This window comes from Falco biarmicus, chromosome 1 (assembly GCF_023638135.1).
Source record: "Falco biarmicus isolate bFalBia1 chromosome 1, bFalBia1.pri, whole genome shotgun sequence".
NCBI classification, from domain to species: domain Eukaryota; kingdom Metazoa; phylum Chordata; class Aves; order Falconiformes; family Falconidae; genus Falco; species Falco biarmicus.
The window spans coordinates 1,297,358-1,315,381 of NC_079288.1; the positions used below are offsets into that span (position 1 = coordinate 1,297,358).

General features: G+C 55.6%; 2 protein-coding genes across 2 annotated transcripts in view; one reads left to right on the forward strand and one right to left on the reverse strand.

Annotated features, from left to right (window-relative positions):
* The first annotated feature begins 145 nt into the window (after positions 1 to 145).
* Positions 146 to 653, forward strand: NDUFAF8 (NADH:ubiquinone oxidoreductase complex assembly factor 8). The gene is made up of 3 exons (XM_056337619.1): positions 146 to 292; positions 380 to 490; positions 579 to 653. Exons 1-3 carry the CDS (start codon positions 212 to 214, stop codon positions 591 to 593), a joined length of 207 nt encoding a protein of 68 aa, XP_056193594.1. The 5' UTR covers positions 146 to 211; the 3' UTR covers positions 594 to 653.
* Positions 654 to 1,227: 574 nt separating this feature from the next.
* Positions 1,228 to 18,024, reverse strand: part of SLC38A10 (solute carrier family 38 member 10) — a 38,782-nt gene continuing 21,985 nt past the window's right edge. Inside the window, exons 11-16 of the mRNA XM_056337598.1 lie at positions 16,074 to 16,227; positions 9,602 to 9,772; positions 8,850 to 9,329; positions 8,168 to 8,275; positions 4,914 to 5,093; positions 1,228 to 4,590 (exon numbers count right to left, since the gene is read on the reverse strand). Of these exons, the coding sequence (XP_056193573.1) occupies positions 3,419 to 4,590; positions 4,914 to 5,093; positions 8,168 to 8,275; positions 8,850 to 9,329; positions 9,602 to 9,772; positions 16,074 to 16,227 (2,265 nt within the window). The 3' untranslated portion in view covers positions 1,228 to 3,418. The remainder of the gene's footprint in view (positions 4,591 to 4,913; positions 5,094 to 8,167; positions 8,276 to 8,849; positions 9,330 to 9,601; positions 9,773 to 16,073; positions 16,228 to 18,024) is intronic.

An 18,024-nucleotide genomic window follows, 5' to 3' on the forward strand; every position in this document is an offset into this window, starting at 1 on the left:
CCAACCCGAGTGCGCCGAGGGGCCGGCCTTCAGCCACCACCCAATCAGAGAACCATGGAGGTCGGAGCGCACCGCTCCACCTATCGACGAGCCAGGCAGGCGGGAGTCCGTCGGCACCCAATAGGAGAGCGGATGCTTTGACGAGCGTGGCGAGCGACCAATCCCGGCTGCCCCGCCATGGCGGCGCCCAGGCGGTGAGGCGGCAGCGGCGATGTCGGGCCGCGGCGTGTGGCTGCGGGCGCGGGCGCGGCTGCGGCGCTTCCCCGCGCTGCTGGCGGGCTGCGGGGAGCAGGTGGGGCCGGCGGGGCCGGGGGGGGGCCGGGCGGGGAGGGCCCGGCGAGCCCGGCGTCCCGCTCCCCTTCCGCGTCGTTCCCCGCAGGCGGCGGCCTACGGACGGTGCGTGGCGGCGGCGGCGGCGGGGCCGGCGGAGCTGCGGCGGGACACCTGCCTGCAGGAGTTCCGGGCGCTGCAGGATTGCTTCTCCCGGGCGGTACGTCCTGGGCCCGGCGGGGACGGGGGGGCGGCCCCGTGCCCGGCTGCGGTGGCCCCGGTCCGGCCTGAACCGCGGCTCTTTGCAGGCGAAGGCGACATGACGGTGGTGGCTGCCCCACGGCCCGGAGACTCTTCGCGAAAAATAAAATCTCTGCAGCGGCGACCTGTTTTGTGCTTAATGACAGCCGGGCGGCGCGTCGCTGCCGGGCTCTGCTGCCGCCAGCCCGGGGGTGCCGAGGGCTCGTAGGGCAGGGACCGAACCCCCCAGCTCCCCGGCCCGGCGAAGGCAGCCCCCCGCGGTGTGTGTGGGGGTGGCAGCTCCCAGCCCCCTGCTCCAGCCCCCTGCTCCAGCCCCCTGCTCCAGCCCCCTGCTCCAGCCCCCTGCTCCAGCCCCCTGCTCCAGCCCCCTGCTCCAGCCCCCTGCTCCAGCCCCCTGCTCCAGCAGTGCCTCTGCTGCAGCTGCTGCATCCCCCAAACGTCACACCCCAGGTTTTCCTCCCCGGGCCAGTCCCGCCTCGAGGCAACGGGAGGGCAGCAGCCGGGCAGCGGCCTCCCCTCCTGTGCCCCAGCAGCTGGGAGGAGCAAAGCTCAGAAGAGCACAAAAGCCGCTTTTCCTTCAGCAAGGTAAGTCCCTGTGGGTACCGAGCAGCACAGATGCCACTGCCTGCCCAGGCTGCCACAGCCCAGCGCTGAATAAGGCTTATATGTATTTGTTTTATTTAAAAGAAAAAATAATTCAGATCAAAATGCTTCAGCTTATTTTATTGATCAGCTCAGCCTCCCCTCCGTCCCTCCTGCCAAGTGTTCCACCCCAGCATGAGCAGTCCCCAGCAGGCAGAGACAAAGCAGCTCCTGCCAGCTTCCAGCCTGGCCTGGGATGCCCAGGCCGTTCCAGCTGCTGAGGAATGTCAGGAGTATCTTTGGTCCTTTGTGTTCACGCAGACAATGCCAACAGAACAGGCAGGTCTGACCCCATGGGGCAAGAGCCTGCCCTCGCTGCCCGGGACAGCCCAGGCCAGAGCCTGGCAGGCAGCGAAGGGCAGGAAGGTGCAGATCCAGCTCCTGCGCTGGCTCCCTCGCTTTAGAAAGGCTGGTTGGTGCCACAGGGGACAAAGCCTGGGCCTGTCTCCCTGCTGTGGACTTGAGACACGTGCTCCAGAGCTGCTGCTGTCCCTGCCCTGCCTGACACGCACATAGCTGCAGAGCAGCTCCCGGGCGTGTTGCTTGTGCTTTAAGACAGCGTCATGGAGAAGCTTGTGTGTACTGCAGGGGCAGTCCTGAGGGTTAAGGCCATGAGAGCCACGTAGGGGGGAAGCAGTGCGGGTGGTCCTCCTGAAGAAGCATGCCCAAGTCGGTGGCTGTTGCCCTGTGGCTCTGTGTCATTTTAATGAGAAATTAAGACGACATCCTTCAAGCAACAGGCACACATCCCAGGCAGGCGGCAGCAGAGTTCCCAAGTGACCAGAGCTGGGGTGACAGTCCCACGTGTCTGGTAACAACCCATCCCTGGCTCTGCGAGGTCCCATCGGACACACACTCAACGAGGCTAGTTTACCAAAGACACTTTGAGATACAGATATAAAAACCACCACAGTGATGAGGTCTGTAGACTCCAGGCTGGGAAATTTCAGCCATTCTACTGAGCGCTTTGGGATTTGATTTCTTACATTCGCAAGTCAGGATGTAAAAACAAACAAAACAAAACAAAAAAAAACCCCAAAGGGATGAATCACTGTCTGGGAGCCTGAAACGAACCAGGACTCTCATAGAAGCTCTTCCCTTCCTCACTCATAAAATAATTTCCAGCGGCGGAGTACTGACATCTATGGATGTAAAACACAATGCAGAGGGGGGCTGGGAAGAACGCGCAAAACAAACACGCTCTACCGCATTACAGAGAGAAGAGGTAGGTATGCCTGAGCCAAGCCCCCCAAGTCTGCCCTTTTAAGCCACATCTTTTGTTCTCAAATTAAATCATATCTTGCAGAAAAATCAAGCTGGTTTGGGGAGGGGGGGTGCAGTCTGCAGCCCCCAGGTTGAGCTTCATAATGCACTTTGGACAGGAGAAGTCAAGCTTGAAAGCACAGATGAGAGTTGAGCATCCAGGGAGGGTGGTGAGAGCAAAGCTCCATGTTATTGCTAGTGTGTGGCCAACCAATTAAACCCCTGGGAGTAGAGGCAGCACAACAGCAGCAGTTGTGCCCGTTTAAGGCAGCGTTTCTACTAAACTAGGTTCCTAAACCACAACTGTCTCCTAAACATGCAAGACTAACAGCTCCCATTTCAAGAGAAACACCAAAGCAATTGGCTAAGCTGGTCCTCGACTCATGACTTGATGCTTCTCCAGAATAAAGCCTTTCCCCGAGATGTGCAATCCCCAGTTCCCCTCCTCCTGCAGCCCTGGACCTCTGCCCCAGAGCCCTGCACAGCCAGGGTGAGGGAACCCAAGGCTGGGGAAGGTGTCCCAGGCAGGCAGGGGAACCTCGCAGACGACCACCTCGGTTCTGAAAGGGGAGTTGAGAGCTGGATGAAGAAGGCAATTTGATATGAACAAGATGTTAAAGAAGGTCTTTGAAAGCTGGCCTGGCAGGGAACCAATGTAGGTGGCAACCTCTGAAAGCCAGAGGACAGCAGGAGCTTTTCTTTCAGGGTTGCCATCTCCTCGGTTACCTGCAGGCACACACAGGGAGGTGCTACCGTAGCTACTCAGAAGCCCACAGTTCCCAGGACAGTGCTCACATGTCCGAGCAGATCCCGTGGGTCCAAGCACCGCATCCAGCAAAGTGCTGCTGGCTCAGACCAACCACCGCCTGAGCAACAGTGGCCAAAACCCCAGCTGGTTAACTTGAACCTTCCCCTGCGGAGCTCCTCAGCCTTGTGCCTGTGGCCAACACCCGCAGCCACCCACCGAGCACGACCACCCCGCTCACATGCTCCCATCTGCCTGCGTCATCTGCTTGATCTGCCGGCTGTGGACCACCTGCTGAGCCCCCTCCGCAACTTGGTTTAATCGTGTCTCTAGAGCACTCCGGAGGTCATTTACTTTCACATCTGGAAGGGGGTTCAGGCCAATGAAGACCCCCGCCCCCTGTGCAGCCTCCTCCTCCTCGTCCTCCTCAGGAGGCAGCAGGTCCCGTCTCCTCCGGCGGAGGTCCAGGTCCACCTGCAGCTTCAGGTCCCGGTTCAGTTTGACATCGTGGTCCAGCTTCTGGTCCCCCTGGGCAGCGGCTCCTTTCTCAGGCTTTTGGGCAGGAGCATTCTCAGGGCCTAGTTTCTTCTCAGCACCATCTGAGAGACCTCCATCCCCGTGTCTCTGCTTGCCCCGCAGACCTCCCTGCAAGTCCTGGGCCACATCCACCACGTTCTCCCGAGGAACTTCTTCCTTTGCCTCCCCTTTGCCAGCCAGGTCCTTCTGCAAGGCCTGCTGCCCCCTGCCAGCACCCTCAGCTCCCTCCGTGTCTGCACCTCCCTGACGCTCCCGTAGGTGCTGCTCGCTCTCTGCCACGTTCCTTCTACTGGAGGAGTCCAGCGCTACTGCCAGGTCTTTGGGCTCCACCTGACTGAGTGCTTTGGCTTTAAGGTCTGTTCCTGAGTCTCTTTCCAGGCTCTTTCCTGCTACTCCCTGAACTTTGGCAGCCCCCAGCTGTTCTCTTTGGATGGGAGCTGTAGCTACTTCCACGGCTTTCAGGGAATTCTCGTGGACGTCTCTTCCAGCTTTGGCTTCACGATCTCCTAAATCCTCTGCCATGGGTTTCTTTTCTAGGTGGTTTCTGGCTGCTGAAATGCGCTGGGCATCCCCATGAAGAGGATCCCAGTTCTCTACAGGATTTTTAACAGCTCTGTCATTCTCCTGTGACAGCACCTTCCGCTCCTTGGGAGGAGCCCCAGGAATCTCACGCCGGTGCCCGGTCTCTTCCAGCTTTCCTGCAGTGCCCCTGCGCTGCTCTGCGGCGTCGGCCGGCTGCCGGCCCGCGCCCTGCACAGGCTGCTCCAACAGCTCTTTGCTGAACGGCCTCACAGCAGCTTCTGGCTGAACACCGGGGCCCTCGTCGTCCTTGCTCTTGGGGATGGCTGCAGCAGGCTCCTGCGGTGCTTCCACTGCAGAACAAAAAGCGACGTGTGAAAGCTTTTTCTTACAAGGGAGAGTTTCCCTTCTCCTGCTACCACATTCTATACAACAGGGGACGGGAGAAGAGATCGCACCTTGCACAGCCACATGGGAGAACAAGGACAGCCATGGGGGAGAGCGCTATGCCCACGCACAGGGGCGGGGGAGGCCGGGGTCAGCCACAGCAACGGCTTTCACAGGGTGGATCCTGCCATATGCCCAAGGGACTCAGATATCTCGCAGTCCGACTTTAAAGCTGCTTTGAGCAGTGATCAGCCTGGGGAGGGGTCACACTCTTTGGTGATGTCCTTACCTTGCTTTGGCTTTTCCTCTCCTCCCTCCTCCTGCCTTTGCTGGTGGATCTCCTTGTGCTGCTCCTCAATTACAGCCAGCAGCTTTGCCTGCTGGTCAAGTAGCTGCTTCTGCTGTACCTGCTGTTCTTTGATCACCTGCAGCAACACAGCGTGATCGAGCAGTTTCGCCTGCCCTGCTTCTAGAAAAGGGGGAAAAAAGAAAAAGAAAAGAAAAAAGCCATGACGCAAACCCCTCACTCATCACCTCTCCACACTGGAGGGGCTTTCCTTGGCAGCAGGCCCTGCTCTGCAAATGCTGCCCTTCGCTGGGGGGGAAGGACACGGGACAGCTCTGCTGACGGCAATCGCAGCGGCACGCTCCGGCATACCTCCGCAGGGACCAGCAGCCAAACACTCGGGCTGGCTGCTCGCTAGCACACCTGCTAAGGCATGTCCTGTCCTCCCGGGGAGATCTGGCTGGAGGAATCAAACCCAAGCTCTCACCATTAACCGCTCAGGAAGAAGAGCTGCAAAAAGGAACAGGGGAGCTGCGCTGCTGGGGTCCCAGTGCAGAGAAGGACGAGGCGGCTGCTCGGTTCAGGGGCTGGATGAGGACGGGCCTGGCAGAAGCCAGCCGAGAGCGAGGGGCTCGGCTGCCCACGCCAGGTGAAGCTGCCGTTAAAGCAGCCTGCAGTGCCGGTGGGAAGCCCCAGCACTGCTGCAGGTTGGCTCTCCAGGTAAGTCAGGCTTCTCAAAAGCAGCTCATCTCTGAATGCACGGCAAAGACACCATCCCAGCTAAACAGAGCCTGGCAAGGCCAGCAACAGCAAATGGGCAATCTTAGGAGAAACTGGAAGAAGGCCACTAAGGCACAGCACAGGGGGCTGCCCTCAGAGGGAAACTACCCACACAGTGGGATAAACCTACACAGAAACATCAACCCAATGCGAGGCACAGACACTGAGCTGGGTCTTTTCAGGGAACAAGTCCCAGCTGACAGTCAGAGTGATGAGAGGCCACCGCTGCCTGTTATCCTGGCTCAGCCAAGGTCTAGCCTGGCCCACAGATGGAAAACACCCACCAAGCGATCCTGCCAAGGATGCTGGCTTTGTGCGCAGGGGAAGGGCTGGGATCTCGAGGAGCAGTCCAAGGTTCAGCGGCCGAGTACTCTGGCACGCAGCAGTGCAGGCAGGTGGGAACCGCAGCGGCACAGGCAGGCAGCCCCTCCTCCTGCCGTGCCCAGCGCCATCGCAATAAAGCTGAGCTCCCCGTGCCATATCACAGGAGGAAATCCCTGCCCACCGACCCTTCGCAGCCACGGAGTCACAGAACAGACGAGTGCATCTTGGGCCAAGCAGAAGTGACTCACGTTGATTCACTCACTGCAAGCAAGACGTCACGCACAAACTATGAGTCTCAGGTCTGCACGGAAACATTGAAGCCTTTTCTCCGCCTGGACAGACACCCAGCCATATCACATCGCATCTGGAGGGTATAAAACTGCGTGTCGCTTGCCTCCCACACCAGCAAGCAGCCTTCCTCTGAAACTCAAGGTGTTCCTGGACTATTATGCCCCACAGGAAATAATGTCAAAATTAATAGCCTGTAAAATGCCATTTAAATTAAAAAGGGATGCTGTCCAGATTAATCCTTCTCCAGCACGCACTGCCTCCCCCTGTCCCGCTAATCACCCACAAGGTGATTACAGAGAAATATTTCCAGTTCACATTATGGCACTATTAGCCAAGGGCCCCTGGAATTCCCTTTCTGCTCCGTTTACAGAAAGCTGGGCTGCGAGGGGGAATTTGGTCATTTCAAGAGAGCAATTGACTTCTCAAGATCTGTTTATTTTTCGCACTTTGCTCAGAATAAACAATGAAAACAGAAGTCATTTCTACTATCTCGCTCTCCAAGACCGCCAGGTCCCAGCTCAGCATGGGAATGTTTGGGCTGAACACACAGCAGGCACAGGTTTAATGCCAAATCAAAGCGTTTCTCGCCTGAGAGCTCTGCAAACATGTGCAGCTCTTCTGTTTGTGCAGCACACCTCTTCCACACAAACAAAAGGCGACACTATCTCCCAGCTCCTCCTTTGATCATGGGGAAAGCAGGCCCCAGCCAGTGCTTTGGCTGGGTTTTAACAGGCTCTCTTCATAAAAACCATCTTAAACAATTACAAAATGAAAGCACCTGAGTTCACAGGGCCCAGGGCAGCTACAGCCCAAGCACTCAACAACAGTCCCGGCAAGGCAGCTGTTTGCAGAGGGCATCCACGGGGCTGTGTGCCCCTGCCTTGCTCCCCTGACATCTTTTCACCCTTTCCACCCTCTCCCAGCCTCTGAGTATGAAACTCAGCTCCGAGCAGAGGAGCAGAACGAGCCCAGACCACCTCTGCTGCCATCCCCATGGGAGAGCATCTTTGGCAAGTCCCACACAGACTGAGATGGAAAACCCCAGGGGAACTCAGGTCCCTTCGTCCTCCTTGAAATGTGAGGAGACCTCACAGTCCATACCCACCGCTAGCTTTTTACACTCGGTTTTTAAAGTCCCATTGCAATACAGAACAGAAAGAAAATAATTAGAAAACCAAGATGCAACCACCAAACAAAGAGGAGGGCGCTATGCCTCCTGGGAGCAGAGCCTGCCTGCTGCCATCGTTCATCGGGCCAAGTGCCCACAGCCTCCGGACCAGAACGGAGGCGAAGAGCCGTGGGACCCCTCCACGCACAGGCTGCAGGTCCCAGCCCAGGCTCCATCCCCTCTCACAAGGCAAAGGTCAAAGGCAACCAGCTCAGCCCCAGGAAGGGCTCACCGCACGGTACCAGCACCGCAGCCCCACAGAAGGAGCAGACAGGGCTTTGCCACCGCTCCCCCACGCGGCTACGTGTCCACGGCCCCCCTCGTGCCAAAGCCCACGTCTGCCCCATGCTGCAAGGCTGCAGGGCGATGCCCACCCACCTCCCCCTGTCTCACACCAGCCAAACAGTTTTGCTCCAGTCTCACTCTTGCCTGGGCACCGGCATGACTGATGTCCTGACATGGCTCTGCCAGGGGCTGCAGCGTGGCACAGCCAGCCTGCGCCAGCCTGCCGGGGACAGGCACCAACTGCCGCTGTGGCGGAGGGGACCATGGCCTAAAGCTCCGTGCTGGCAAGCGCCAAGAACAGCGCTGGCTGGCACCGTCCTGCAGACAGAAATCCTGCACTGGCAGCGCCGGCTCCTGGGGGAAGCCCAGCACCCTCCCCTCCCTGCGCACCCTGGGGATGCACACTCACCTTCCAGCTTGTTCTCTGTGTTCTCCTGTTGCTTCTCCTTGGTGTTTCGGGCCTCCCGCGGTTCCAGCTGATTCACTCTGTCCGGGAAGGGCAGCTCCCGCTTCTCACCTGCAAGCCAACAGATCAGCAGACCTTTGCTGTCAATAAGGACGCTCTAGCGGCAGATGTTCACTAAAATGACTCCACATCGTGTTGTCCCTCCCTGCCTAAGCCAGCACAGTTTACATTCAACCCGATGACTGCAAGGGAAGTAATAAAAAAAAATATTTAACAATCTTATAGACTCATGGCAGCGAGCCAGCACTAACTACCTCAGCCAATTAAAATGCAAGAACTGTTCTAACTAGCTTTTAGACGGGCACTTAGCAATGTGTTACCTGTCAAGATCTCCCGGCTCCATGTCCCCAGCGAGTTCGGAGACACACAGGAACAGCATGGCACCTGACATTTAGTAGGCTAGCAAACAACTGTTTGACAGATATTATAGTAGCTGTCAAAGCCACCAGATTCCTCCTTTCCCCCAACAGCTGCTGAAGGGGCTGTGCGCGCTCACGTGCTAATCTCGTGAAATTCAAAGGGAACACTGGGGCGTAGGTAGGAACAGCCAAATTGCCTGGTCTGCGGGGGGATTACAGGCCAAGAGGAGAGTTTTTTCAGACAAGCTGCTGTGGAGGGAGCTTACCAGGGTTGGCTTCCTTCTCCACGGACTTTGCAGCCTCCTCTGCTTTCCTGGGGAGCTGGAGCTTTGATTTCTCCCTGTCACCTGCAGCCTCAGCTTTCTTCTCACCGTCCGGCACAGCAGCTTGCGCCTTGGCTTCCAGCACTTGTTTATCTGGCTCCAGCTCTTTGTATGGCGGCCTGCCATCCTGCTGCACGATCACCTCCAGGACGTTCTTTGGATTCTTAACAGGCTCGTCAGTCCCTCCCTGCAGTTGGTTCTCAGCAATCGCTTCCTTCCCTTGTTTCGGGCCAAGTGCCTCTTTCTGGGGATTCGGCACGGCTGGCTCCTCCGGCGCCAGCTTAAGCAGACGATCGTCGGCTCCTCCAGGCACAAGCTTGTTCTCATCAGATTCCTCCCGTTCTCGCCCCATGTCCACGACCACTTCATCGTGCGGGACGGGTGGCTCGTGGCGATGCGCTTCCCCCACGGGCAGGGCGATCCCTAGGGTGGGCAACAGACAGGGTTAGGGAGCTTGGGACTGATGGGAGAAGGTAACAGGCAGCAGGGTCACAGCACACGCTGCCCTTTTTCAGCCCTGCCTTCCCTTCCTCATCAGGAGGCTGCATTCCTAATGAGCCTCGAGAGCATCAAACACTAAATCACCTTCAGTCCATGAGATAATGCACAGAGATCAGGATCTTTATCCAAAATAGTCCTGCAACATACACCTCCCAGCCCCAACACCAGCACCCTTTCTCCTGGCTCCTCGTTACCTTGATCAGGACGGTCAAGCTGCACTTTCTCCTCCAGCTTTCCTCTCTCCTCCTCTCTCTTGGGTACCTGCATGGGCACCTTGATTTGCGGCTGTTCCATCTCCTCCTTCTCATCTAGCAGTTTGGGTTTATTGCGGCCATCCTCTGCCTCCTCTGCTGCCGGGTTCTGGTCTGCAAAGGCAGGACAACTCATTGCAGGAGGTTACACATGGCCACGCTGCCGGCCCACCGGCAGCACCAAGGGATTGCTTTACCTGCTGCAGCCCCTTTTACCGACACAAGCCAAACAGCTATTTTCCCTCCAGCATTCGTACGGAGGGGTTGGGGCTTTTGTTCTGGGGTCCCCTGTTTGTTTTCCCTACAAAGGCTTTTGACAGAGCTGGCGGCGCGGCAGCCCAGGCCAGGCAGCGAGGCAGGGCCGGGATGGAGCGGGGATGGAGCCGGCTGCCGCTGCGAGCCCACGCCGCCAGATGGTAGCATCCTCCCGGCTCCCCCGCGCCGGACCCCCGAGCACCGGGAGAGCCCGCGGTGGGGTGCAGCCGCAGCCCCCATCGCCCGCCTGTGCTGGCTGCACCCTGCAAAGAGGCTCAAAACCTCTTTTCTTTTCTTTTTTTCCCCATTTTTTTTCTTCCTTTCAGCACACGAGCGTTTCCCCAGCCCGTTGAACGCCGCAAGGACGGGCAGGCAGGAGGAGAGCCATGCAAGCCCGCAGAAGGCACGAAGTTTTGAGGAGCACGATTGAACAGGCACAAAGGGGAACTCCAGGGCGGGACACACACACACACACACACACACTCCCCCCCCCCCTTCCCTCAAAGAGATGGGACGTTTCTGGAAGATGCATCCCAGTTGCTGGGTTCAGCACTGAAGTAACCATGTGGAATTCGTGGCATGTCCCACGGGTGGAAATGGTCCCTGCGACCCCAGGGTGGAAGAAGACAACCCACATAGTGCGGACAGGGACTGAGCTCCTCAGAGGAGCAGCAGAGCAGGAAACTTAATTGTTTCCCAGCACTGAAGTTGTTCTGCAGATTTTTTTCCATCCAACAAACTGAAGTAAAAAAAAAATAATAAAAACTCCTCTATCTTCTGTAACAAAAAATTCCCAACTCTTCCCCCCTTTTGCCCTCCCCCATGCGATTTCCTTTGGGGAATTAATTCTATAAACATCTTTCAATTTTCTCCTCCCCCTCCGCAGGGCTGGTGCGATTTATTACAAGATGAACTCATGGGAAAGCAGAGATTGCCACAACTTCAGCTGCGTGGGCCTTACCCGAGCTGGGGGGGAATAAGTACAAAATTCTGGCCCAGAGGGATCCGTGCCAGAAGGACCCAGCGCCTCTCCAGAAACATGGACTCCCTGGCCCAGAGCTCCGCACCCCGTTGGAGGGACGTGCGCAGGGGCTAGCCAGCTTTCCAAGTTTCTTTGGTTCGGGAATGACAGTGGGAGGGGAGAAAAGGACTTGGATTTTCTGAGAAATTAAAATCTAGTACCCAAGGGTCCCTCTCTCCATTGAGGGACTTCCCAGGGTTCAGCAAGTCAGGGCAGGACACTCCTCCTTTCAGGAAAAAATGGACTGCAGGAACCGGTGCCCAGCCCTGGACGGGGGCCCTGGGAAGCGGGAGGCTGAGGCCGGGGAGAGGAGCGCTCAGCACGGCTGCGGATGTTCCCAGCTAAATCCTGGCCTCACAGCAAAAAATTATTTTCTCTATTGGAGGAAAGTTTTTCGTTAATTGGTTCATGAAGGCGGGAGATGGCTGCATTTGGAGAAGGCTGCGACGTATCCGAAACCAGAGGACCCAGAGACCCGTGACGCGGGCAGAGCCGTTCCCACGGCGGCAAGATGATGCTTACGAGGGGAAATGAAAAGGAAAAGGGGGGGAAGCCTTCCATGCAATTGGGAAATGGAGGAGTTAAAGCCAGAGCTAACCCCGTGCAGGGCAGGGCTTGGCCACAGGACCCTGCAGCAGGTGAAACCCCCTGCGGGTCTGGGACATACCGAGGGACCGGGGGAGGCCCCACTGCTGGGAGAAGAGTTAATCATAAATCAAGAGGCAGAAGCACATTCCCCACTCTGCAAACAATGCAAGAAAAGAACAAAACACAAACAAAACACAAACAAAAATAAAAGCCTCCACGCCATAATAAGACAAAGTTGCCTCTAAGCCGTCATTTGCTCAGCAGGAAACAAAATTAAGTTCATCATCAGGGCGTGAATTAACGACCTCTCACACTGCATGGAAATCTATAAGGGGCTATATGTGGTTTGCAGAGAACAATTTTGCTCAGGATGTGTAATAATCGCTCTAACTGTCTAGTCGCCCTCCAGGTCCCTTTGGAGAGCGTTACAGTAATGCTGCGCCTCTTAATGTTTTATGAGTGCCATTGGACTTTACAGGCAAGGGCTGAGAGGCTGTAAAAGCTCTTTGGCTCACAACAACAGGACCTGGGCGTCAGGCAGCACCGGGAGGGTTTGCTGTGCCTCGGCACAGCCAGCGGGTCCAGCCGAGCTGCCCCAGCTCACGACGCTCTCCGGCAGCTCGGCTCGCACGCGCGGGGCGGCGCAGGGAAGCCAGGGCTTTCTGCAACTGATTTGTGCGTGTGCGTGCGCGCGCGTATGTGTTGTGGTTTGCCAACAGCCTCTCTAGGCTGCAATAAAATGTCATGATTAGCAACCTAAAAGCTTCCCTTCTCCCCCTGCTCCTGGTTCGGATAGTAGCAATGGTCCCAGAAAGGCATTAAATCCCTCCTCACACAGTTTTCCTATCGCTTTCGTCCACCGCAGCAGCGACTGTAGCCAAAAGCCGCGTGCGCACCCCCAGCTCTCGGCAGAGGCGGCAAGACGAGCCCTGCCGCACTCCCCCTGAGCCAAGGGGGATCCGGCACAGGCACCCCGGGAGCCCCAGGGACAGTACAGGGAGCCCGGGGAGTACAGCACCCTCTCCGTGCTGCTAAGCGATGCCTGGAGCATCATGCAAGGGCTGACAAGGCTCACGGGCTTCAGGACCTGCTCATACCGGTCCAGCTCCAGACTCACTCAAATTGCTTCGGCGCAGTGAAACAGAGCAAGATCCACAAGCTCCAGCTAAGGAAAATGAAGAAGAACGAGCAGGGCAGAGGGATGGGGGTGAACCACTGCCCTCAAACATGCCGAGCAGCCCTGCAGCCCCAAGCAGGGCAGAGACAAGCCTTCCCTGGGGAGCCCCACACAGCCCCCCCGCCCCAGCTGTGCCTCCCAGAACCCCCCTCCCCCCGAAACGGTTACAGATTTCACAAGGTTATCGAATGGCATCACTGAAATTAGTTCACAGTTGTCTCCTGACGCACCAGCAGTAAAAACGAACCCAAATTACAAGAGGCTGATAGCTCCTTTTCTGTGTCACAGGCACTATTAAAAGCTCGCTCACACAAAGCACCAGGGAGAGCTGCAGCAGAGTCAAGCTGTTCCTGCAGCTATTAGGAGCTGTGCATAATCCACGTTTCACACATGTTCGGGGCTGCTCTGGCTAATAACGCTGGTGGGGACGCAGCCTGCAGCCAGGCAGGTCTCTTTTTCGGGGGCAAACATGCAGCTGCAGCGCCAGGCCTGTGGAGCGCTCAGCATCGTGCCCTGCTGCATGCCAGCAGAGAAGCCACACAGACCCCAGTTTCACCCAAGCCTGTGTGACTCAGACCACCACATCCAGGAGGACACGTGGGATGGATGGAGAAGGGTCCCCAGCACGCGGGCTCCCTGGAGCACTGGGGAAAGGGTGCTCTTGCACAAGGAGTGTGAATCAGGTCTTTGTTACCCGATATTGCACAACACCAGAGAAAAGAAAATAAAGCAGCAACGATCAAGTAAGGAGCTGAAAAATATTACAAAATCTTAATCCACCCCATGAGACCCTCTAGGGTGCTTTCAAATACAGAGAGAAATTGCCTAATTAGCTTTTTTTTTTTAAATGGGTAATTGCCTTCATGAGCTTTCACAGGCAGCTTAGCAACCTTTTAACATACGCGCACACGCTGCACGGAGCAGCAGAATGTTTCTGAAAGGGGTTTTATACCTTTCCCGAAGAGCTGCTGACAGTAAACCTCAAGCAATACAGACAGGGGCTGTAATGGGCACTTGGGTGTCGTTAGTAAAAACACTATTCAGAGTTCGCTGGTCAATACGTGTTCACATAAAAGGGCAATGTTCTAATATTCATAATCCCAGGGCCCACAGGGCAGAGTTTTAATGAAAGTCTGTACAGTTCTGGTCTCCGCAACATCAAAGAGGCCAATAAAACTCCTCTCACATGCTGACAGGCAAAAGTCAGACAGTGAAGGCAGCACTGGGAAAAGGCCCCGTGCAGCCCCCAGGTCTGCCTGGGCCAGGCAGCTCCCAGCCAGGGGCCGCGGGGAAGGGGCCCGGCGGCACCCACCGCCTGGGGAAGGGGCCAAGCACCCACTGCTCGTGCCAGGGCAGTGCCCGCGCATTCCAGCTGCAGCCCCACACGAGGAACACGGACCAGATGTGCGCCGGCGGGGCACCCAGGTGATGCGGGGCAGCCCGCATCCTGCGTGCACCCTGAATGACAGGATGCAGCTGCTGTGGCGTTTTCCAGGCTGCAGGCTCCTGCCTTTGCAAAACAAGCCAGGAGAGGACGAGGGGGGAGCTGCGGGGTGGGCAGCAGGGGGAAGAAGGGCACCATTTAACTCCTCTCATTGCTAGTCAGGCCGACATCCCGCAGAGGCACAGGGAGGCACGGATCCAAGGCACGGGGCGGCTCTCCTGGGGCAGCCCCATCCACCCGCCGCTGCTCCCACAGCACCGATCCTTGTTCCCCTTCCTCTGCCCGGCTCCATCTCCCCCTGCACCATCCCGCTGCCTCCTCCCAGGGGATGGAGCACCCAGGCCAGGCTGCGCTCCCAGGGCAGAGCCAGCAGTCCCCTGCTACGAAAGGGACCAGACCGAGCTCAGAGGGCAGCGGAGCATCCCCGGGCAGATGCTCGTCACTGCCTCAGGAGCTGCACAGCTCCTCCCTGGGAAGTTTATGAACCAGGAGCACTAAACCCGCCTTCCTCTCAGGTAGGATTATTTAATCCAGCACCAAGTACCACGCACTGAAGGCTAATGGCAACGAGCCCTGGGCGCACACGGCGGGTACGGCAGGGCAACCAACGAGTCGCTGTGCTACACCATGATTAGACGTGGGCGTCCTGCTCTGCCACCCTGGTTCATGCGGAGAAGAAGCGGAGAAGAGATTTAGCAAACTCCAGCGGACAACATCTTTTATGGGACTTTTTTTTATTTTCCCAGTCACAAGAACACGTGTCATTAGCGACTCCTCCTGAAACAAGCAGCTGTTCTTTGGCCATTACTGCTCCAAAATTAACCAAGACGGAAGAATTCAATTGCATCCCTCCTCCCAGCCCTGCTGAGTGTGCTCGATTAAGGGATTGAGAGCATCTTTTGCTTAGAGTTCACGGGCATCCTAGTGCCTGAGAAGGCATGCACGCCTTGGGTAAACCACGAGCGCAAATGCATAAAACCCCAGCACTGCCAGGGACAGAGCAACCCAGGAGTGAATGTTATCGGCAGCAGCACCGGTGTCTCGGAGACACTCAAAGCTGCTCAGCAGGAACACAGCCAACAACCAGGAGGGAGGATGATCTCCAGAAGAGACAGCCCCCTTTCTCCCTTCCGTTCTCAATCTCTGCGAGGATATTTCAAGGCCCCCAAAGAACAAAAGAAGGAAAAAAAAAAAAAAAAAAAGCACGAGTAGATCCAAACAAAAATAAAATAAAGAAACAGGACACAGCCACAGATGAGGGGCAGTGCAGGGTCAGGCGACACCTGCTAGCAATGGCCTTGCAAGGCAAGCCTGCAGCTGGGGAAGGGAGGGATTGGCCGTAATTCTATCAACGGCCACAGTAAACAAATAATAAATAATGTGAACCAGTAAACAAAGCTGAGGCATAATCACGGGCTTTGTCAGAGCTAAAACCGAACCAAATTTATATCCTCACAACCAAAAAAAAAGTCAGTGCCCATAAATTTACATACCTTTGAGTGCAATGAATGGCTTGTTCTTGGAACTGCGGACAATGTACTGGCAGAAATGGTGAAAGCAGCCCTGTTTGGACACTCACACCCCTCATACAGGTGGCCAACACGGAGCCATCGCTGGGCTGCACTCACAGAGCTGCATTTGTTACCCTGAACGGGTAGATCCATGCTCTGTTCCTTACCCTACCTTTCTTTTCCCTTCCCAAAAGAACAGCTCCCACAAGGTACCATCAGAGCTTGCACCAGGCTTTTCCAGAAGGCAAAACTACAGCCTTTCTTGGGAAAAGTCCCCGGGATGCTGTGAAGATGCATGGAGCTGCCTGGAATTGACCCTGCTTCCACCACACTTTTTAAAATAAGAAAAATATGTATTTTTTCCTTAGGAGGTGGAGCTGGGAGCAGGGCTGGGAAGCACAACTCAAGTAGACACATACCTGGGATTTTGACTGAATCCTGGTCAATTCTGCTCTCCCCTCCATCCAGGTGCTCCAAGCCCACCACTTCTGTCTTCACAGGGATGTCCTCTGTTGCAGACAAGGTGGTATAGGTACTAATAACCAGTATTCCCAGGCCAATCCACAGTATAATCTGCACAACATGCCAGAACTTCAGTTAGCACAGCAAAACAAACGGGACTGCTCTGTACAGCATTCTTCATGCAAACGGTGTCTCTAAACAATTCAAAGCTCACTGCAATTTGCAATTACACATGTCAGTAACAGGGAGAGAACAGGACAGAAATTTAAGAGGCAGAAAAGAAAAAACCAGTAGCTTTTGGCTCAGATTTGTATTTGGATGTAGAGGCGTTCAAAGGAAAGTTTCAGATGCTGGAAGCTGTTGAAAAGGCAACTCCTGTTATCAGAAGGGCTGAAAAGCAAGCGGACAGGATGTAAGGGTAGAAAAATGCGTGTGGCAGACACGAGACCAGCTGCAAAGACTCATTCCCTGATATTTCCAGCAGCTACATTAGAGCACCATGAAATCAGGTCTGGCTGAGAACAGAGGTACCTGACCTGTTTACAGCCTAGAAAGGTTTCTTGGGAGTTGTTTAAAATATTCTTATTTTTGAAAGCAAGAATAAGATGTCCACACACAAGTCCTGGCGGCCAGCACACAAGAAGCTGATAAGATGTAACTCACTGATTTCCAGAAAGCTGGGACCAAACAGAATAAAAATAGAAAGAATCCGAACCCTGTGGAGGGAAGAGCTCTACAGATGTCTCTAGCTGAAAAAGGAGAAAGCGACTGTTGTGGTTTAATGCCAGCAGGTAACCAAGTACCACGCAGCCGCTCGCTCACTCCCCGCTCACCCCGAGGTGACCACCACCAAAAAGAACATTTCTACGGTTTGTTATCTAATGATAAATTGACCTAAAAGGATCTATATCCACATGAGCCGTAAGAAAGACTAAAAAACTCTCTCCACAAAATAAAAATATCTCCAGGAGCACTAGCAATTCACGGGGTAACTCAAGAAGGACAAGCAAGACGATGCGCGACAGCAATGGGAGCAGAGGAACGCCTGCCGTGTTTGGTGGCAGGGCTGCCAAATGCCTCCCTGCTCCTCCGGACAGGAGCGGTACTGGAGTGAAGAGCCGAGCAGACGGATTGCTGGTCAACAATGCTGACTGGGGAAATTTAATTAAACCCTATTGTATTATTTTTACCTTTTACAATCATTTGCAATTGTCGCAGTAAGGGCTTCTCATGGAACCTGGTATGCACGTCAACAGCACTGCAAACGACTGGTAGGAGAGAGTCGGCCACAGTCTGTGCTGAAGGAAGCAGGCAAAGAAGCGGCACCTCCTGCTAGAAACTCGGGTCTCCCCACATCCCCACAAACTCCTTTTCACAACCGACCACAGAAGCTACAGGAACCATCATATGCAAAACAGAAAACGCCTCTGCAGTGCCAGGAAGCTGAAAGTTTGCAGCAAACTGGTATTTATGATGCAGCAATTCCCCTCTCTCTCTTTTTTTTTTTTTTTTTTTTAATTAAGAATATCCTGCTCTCTGAAATGCCAAGGATCTGGCTTATTTCTGCAGCTCTGCATGCTGCAGCAAAGGATCCAAGACAATGCTGCAAATTGCATCTTTTCTTTGCACCTCATGGCTGTCCTGCTTGATGCTCAGAGCTCGCAGACAGCAGACTGCTGGTTCGCCCATCCCTGCCCCTGCTGTGGCCGTGCTGGCTGCTGGGGAGCGGGCACCGCTTTTTCCACCAGGCGCCTAACAAGAACAACCTGGTATGCCTGCTTCACCAGGCAATTGCGTAAAAGTCTCAACCTGCAAAGGAGAAATGCTGCTTTGGTACACGACCTTGCTGCTGTCCAGTAGGAACCACACAAGCTGCCTGGCCCCTTGGCAGAGCAGTGGAACATCCAG

Excerpts from the sequence above, each read along its gene's own strand:
- NDUFAF8 (XM_056337619.1), top strand. The coding sequence starts at position 212 with ATGTCGGGCCGCGGCGTGTGGCTGCGGGCGCGGGCGCGGCTGCGGCGC. Across the intron at positions 293-379 it reads TGGCGGGCTGCGGGGAGCAG|GCGGCGGCCTACGGACGGTG; the intron begins GTGGGGCCGGCG and ends CGTTCCCCGCAG.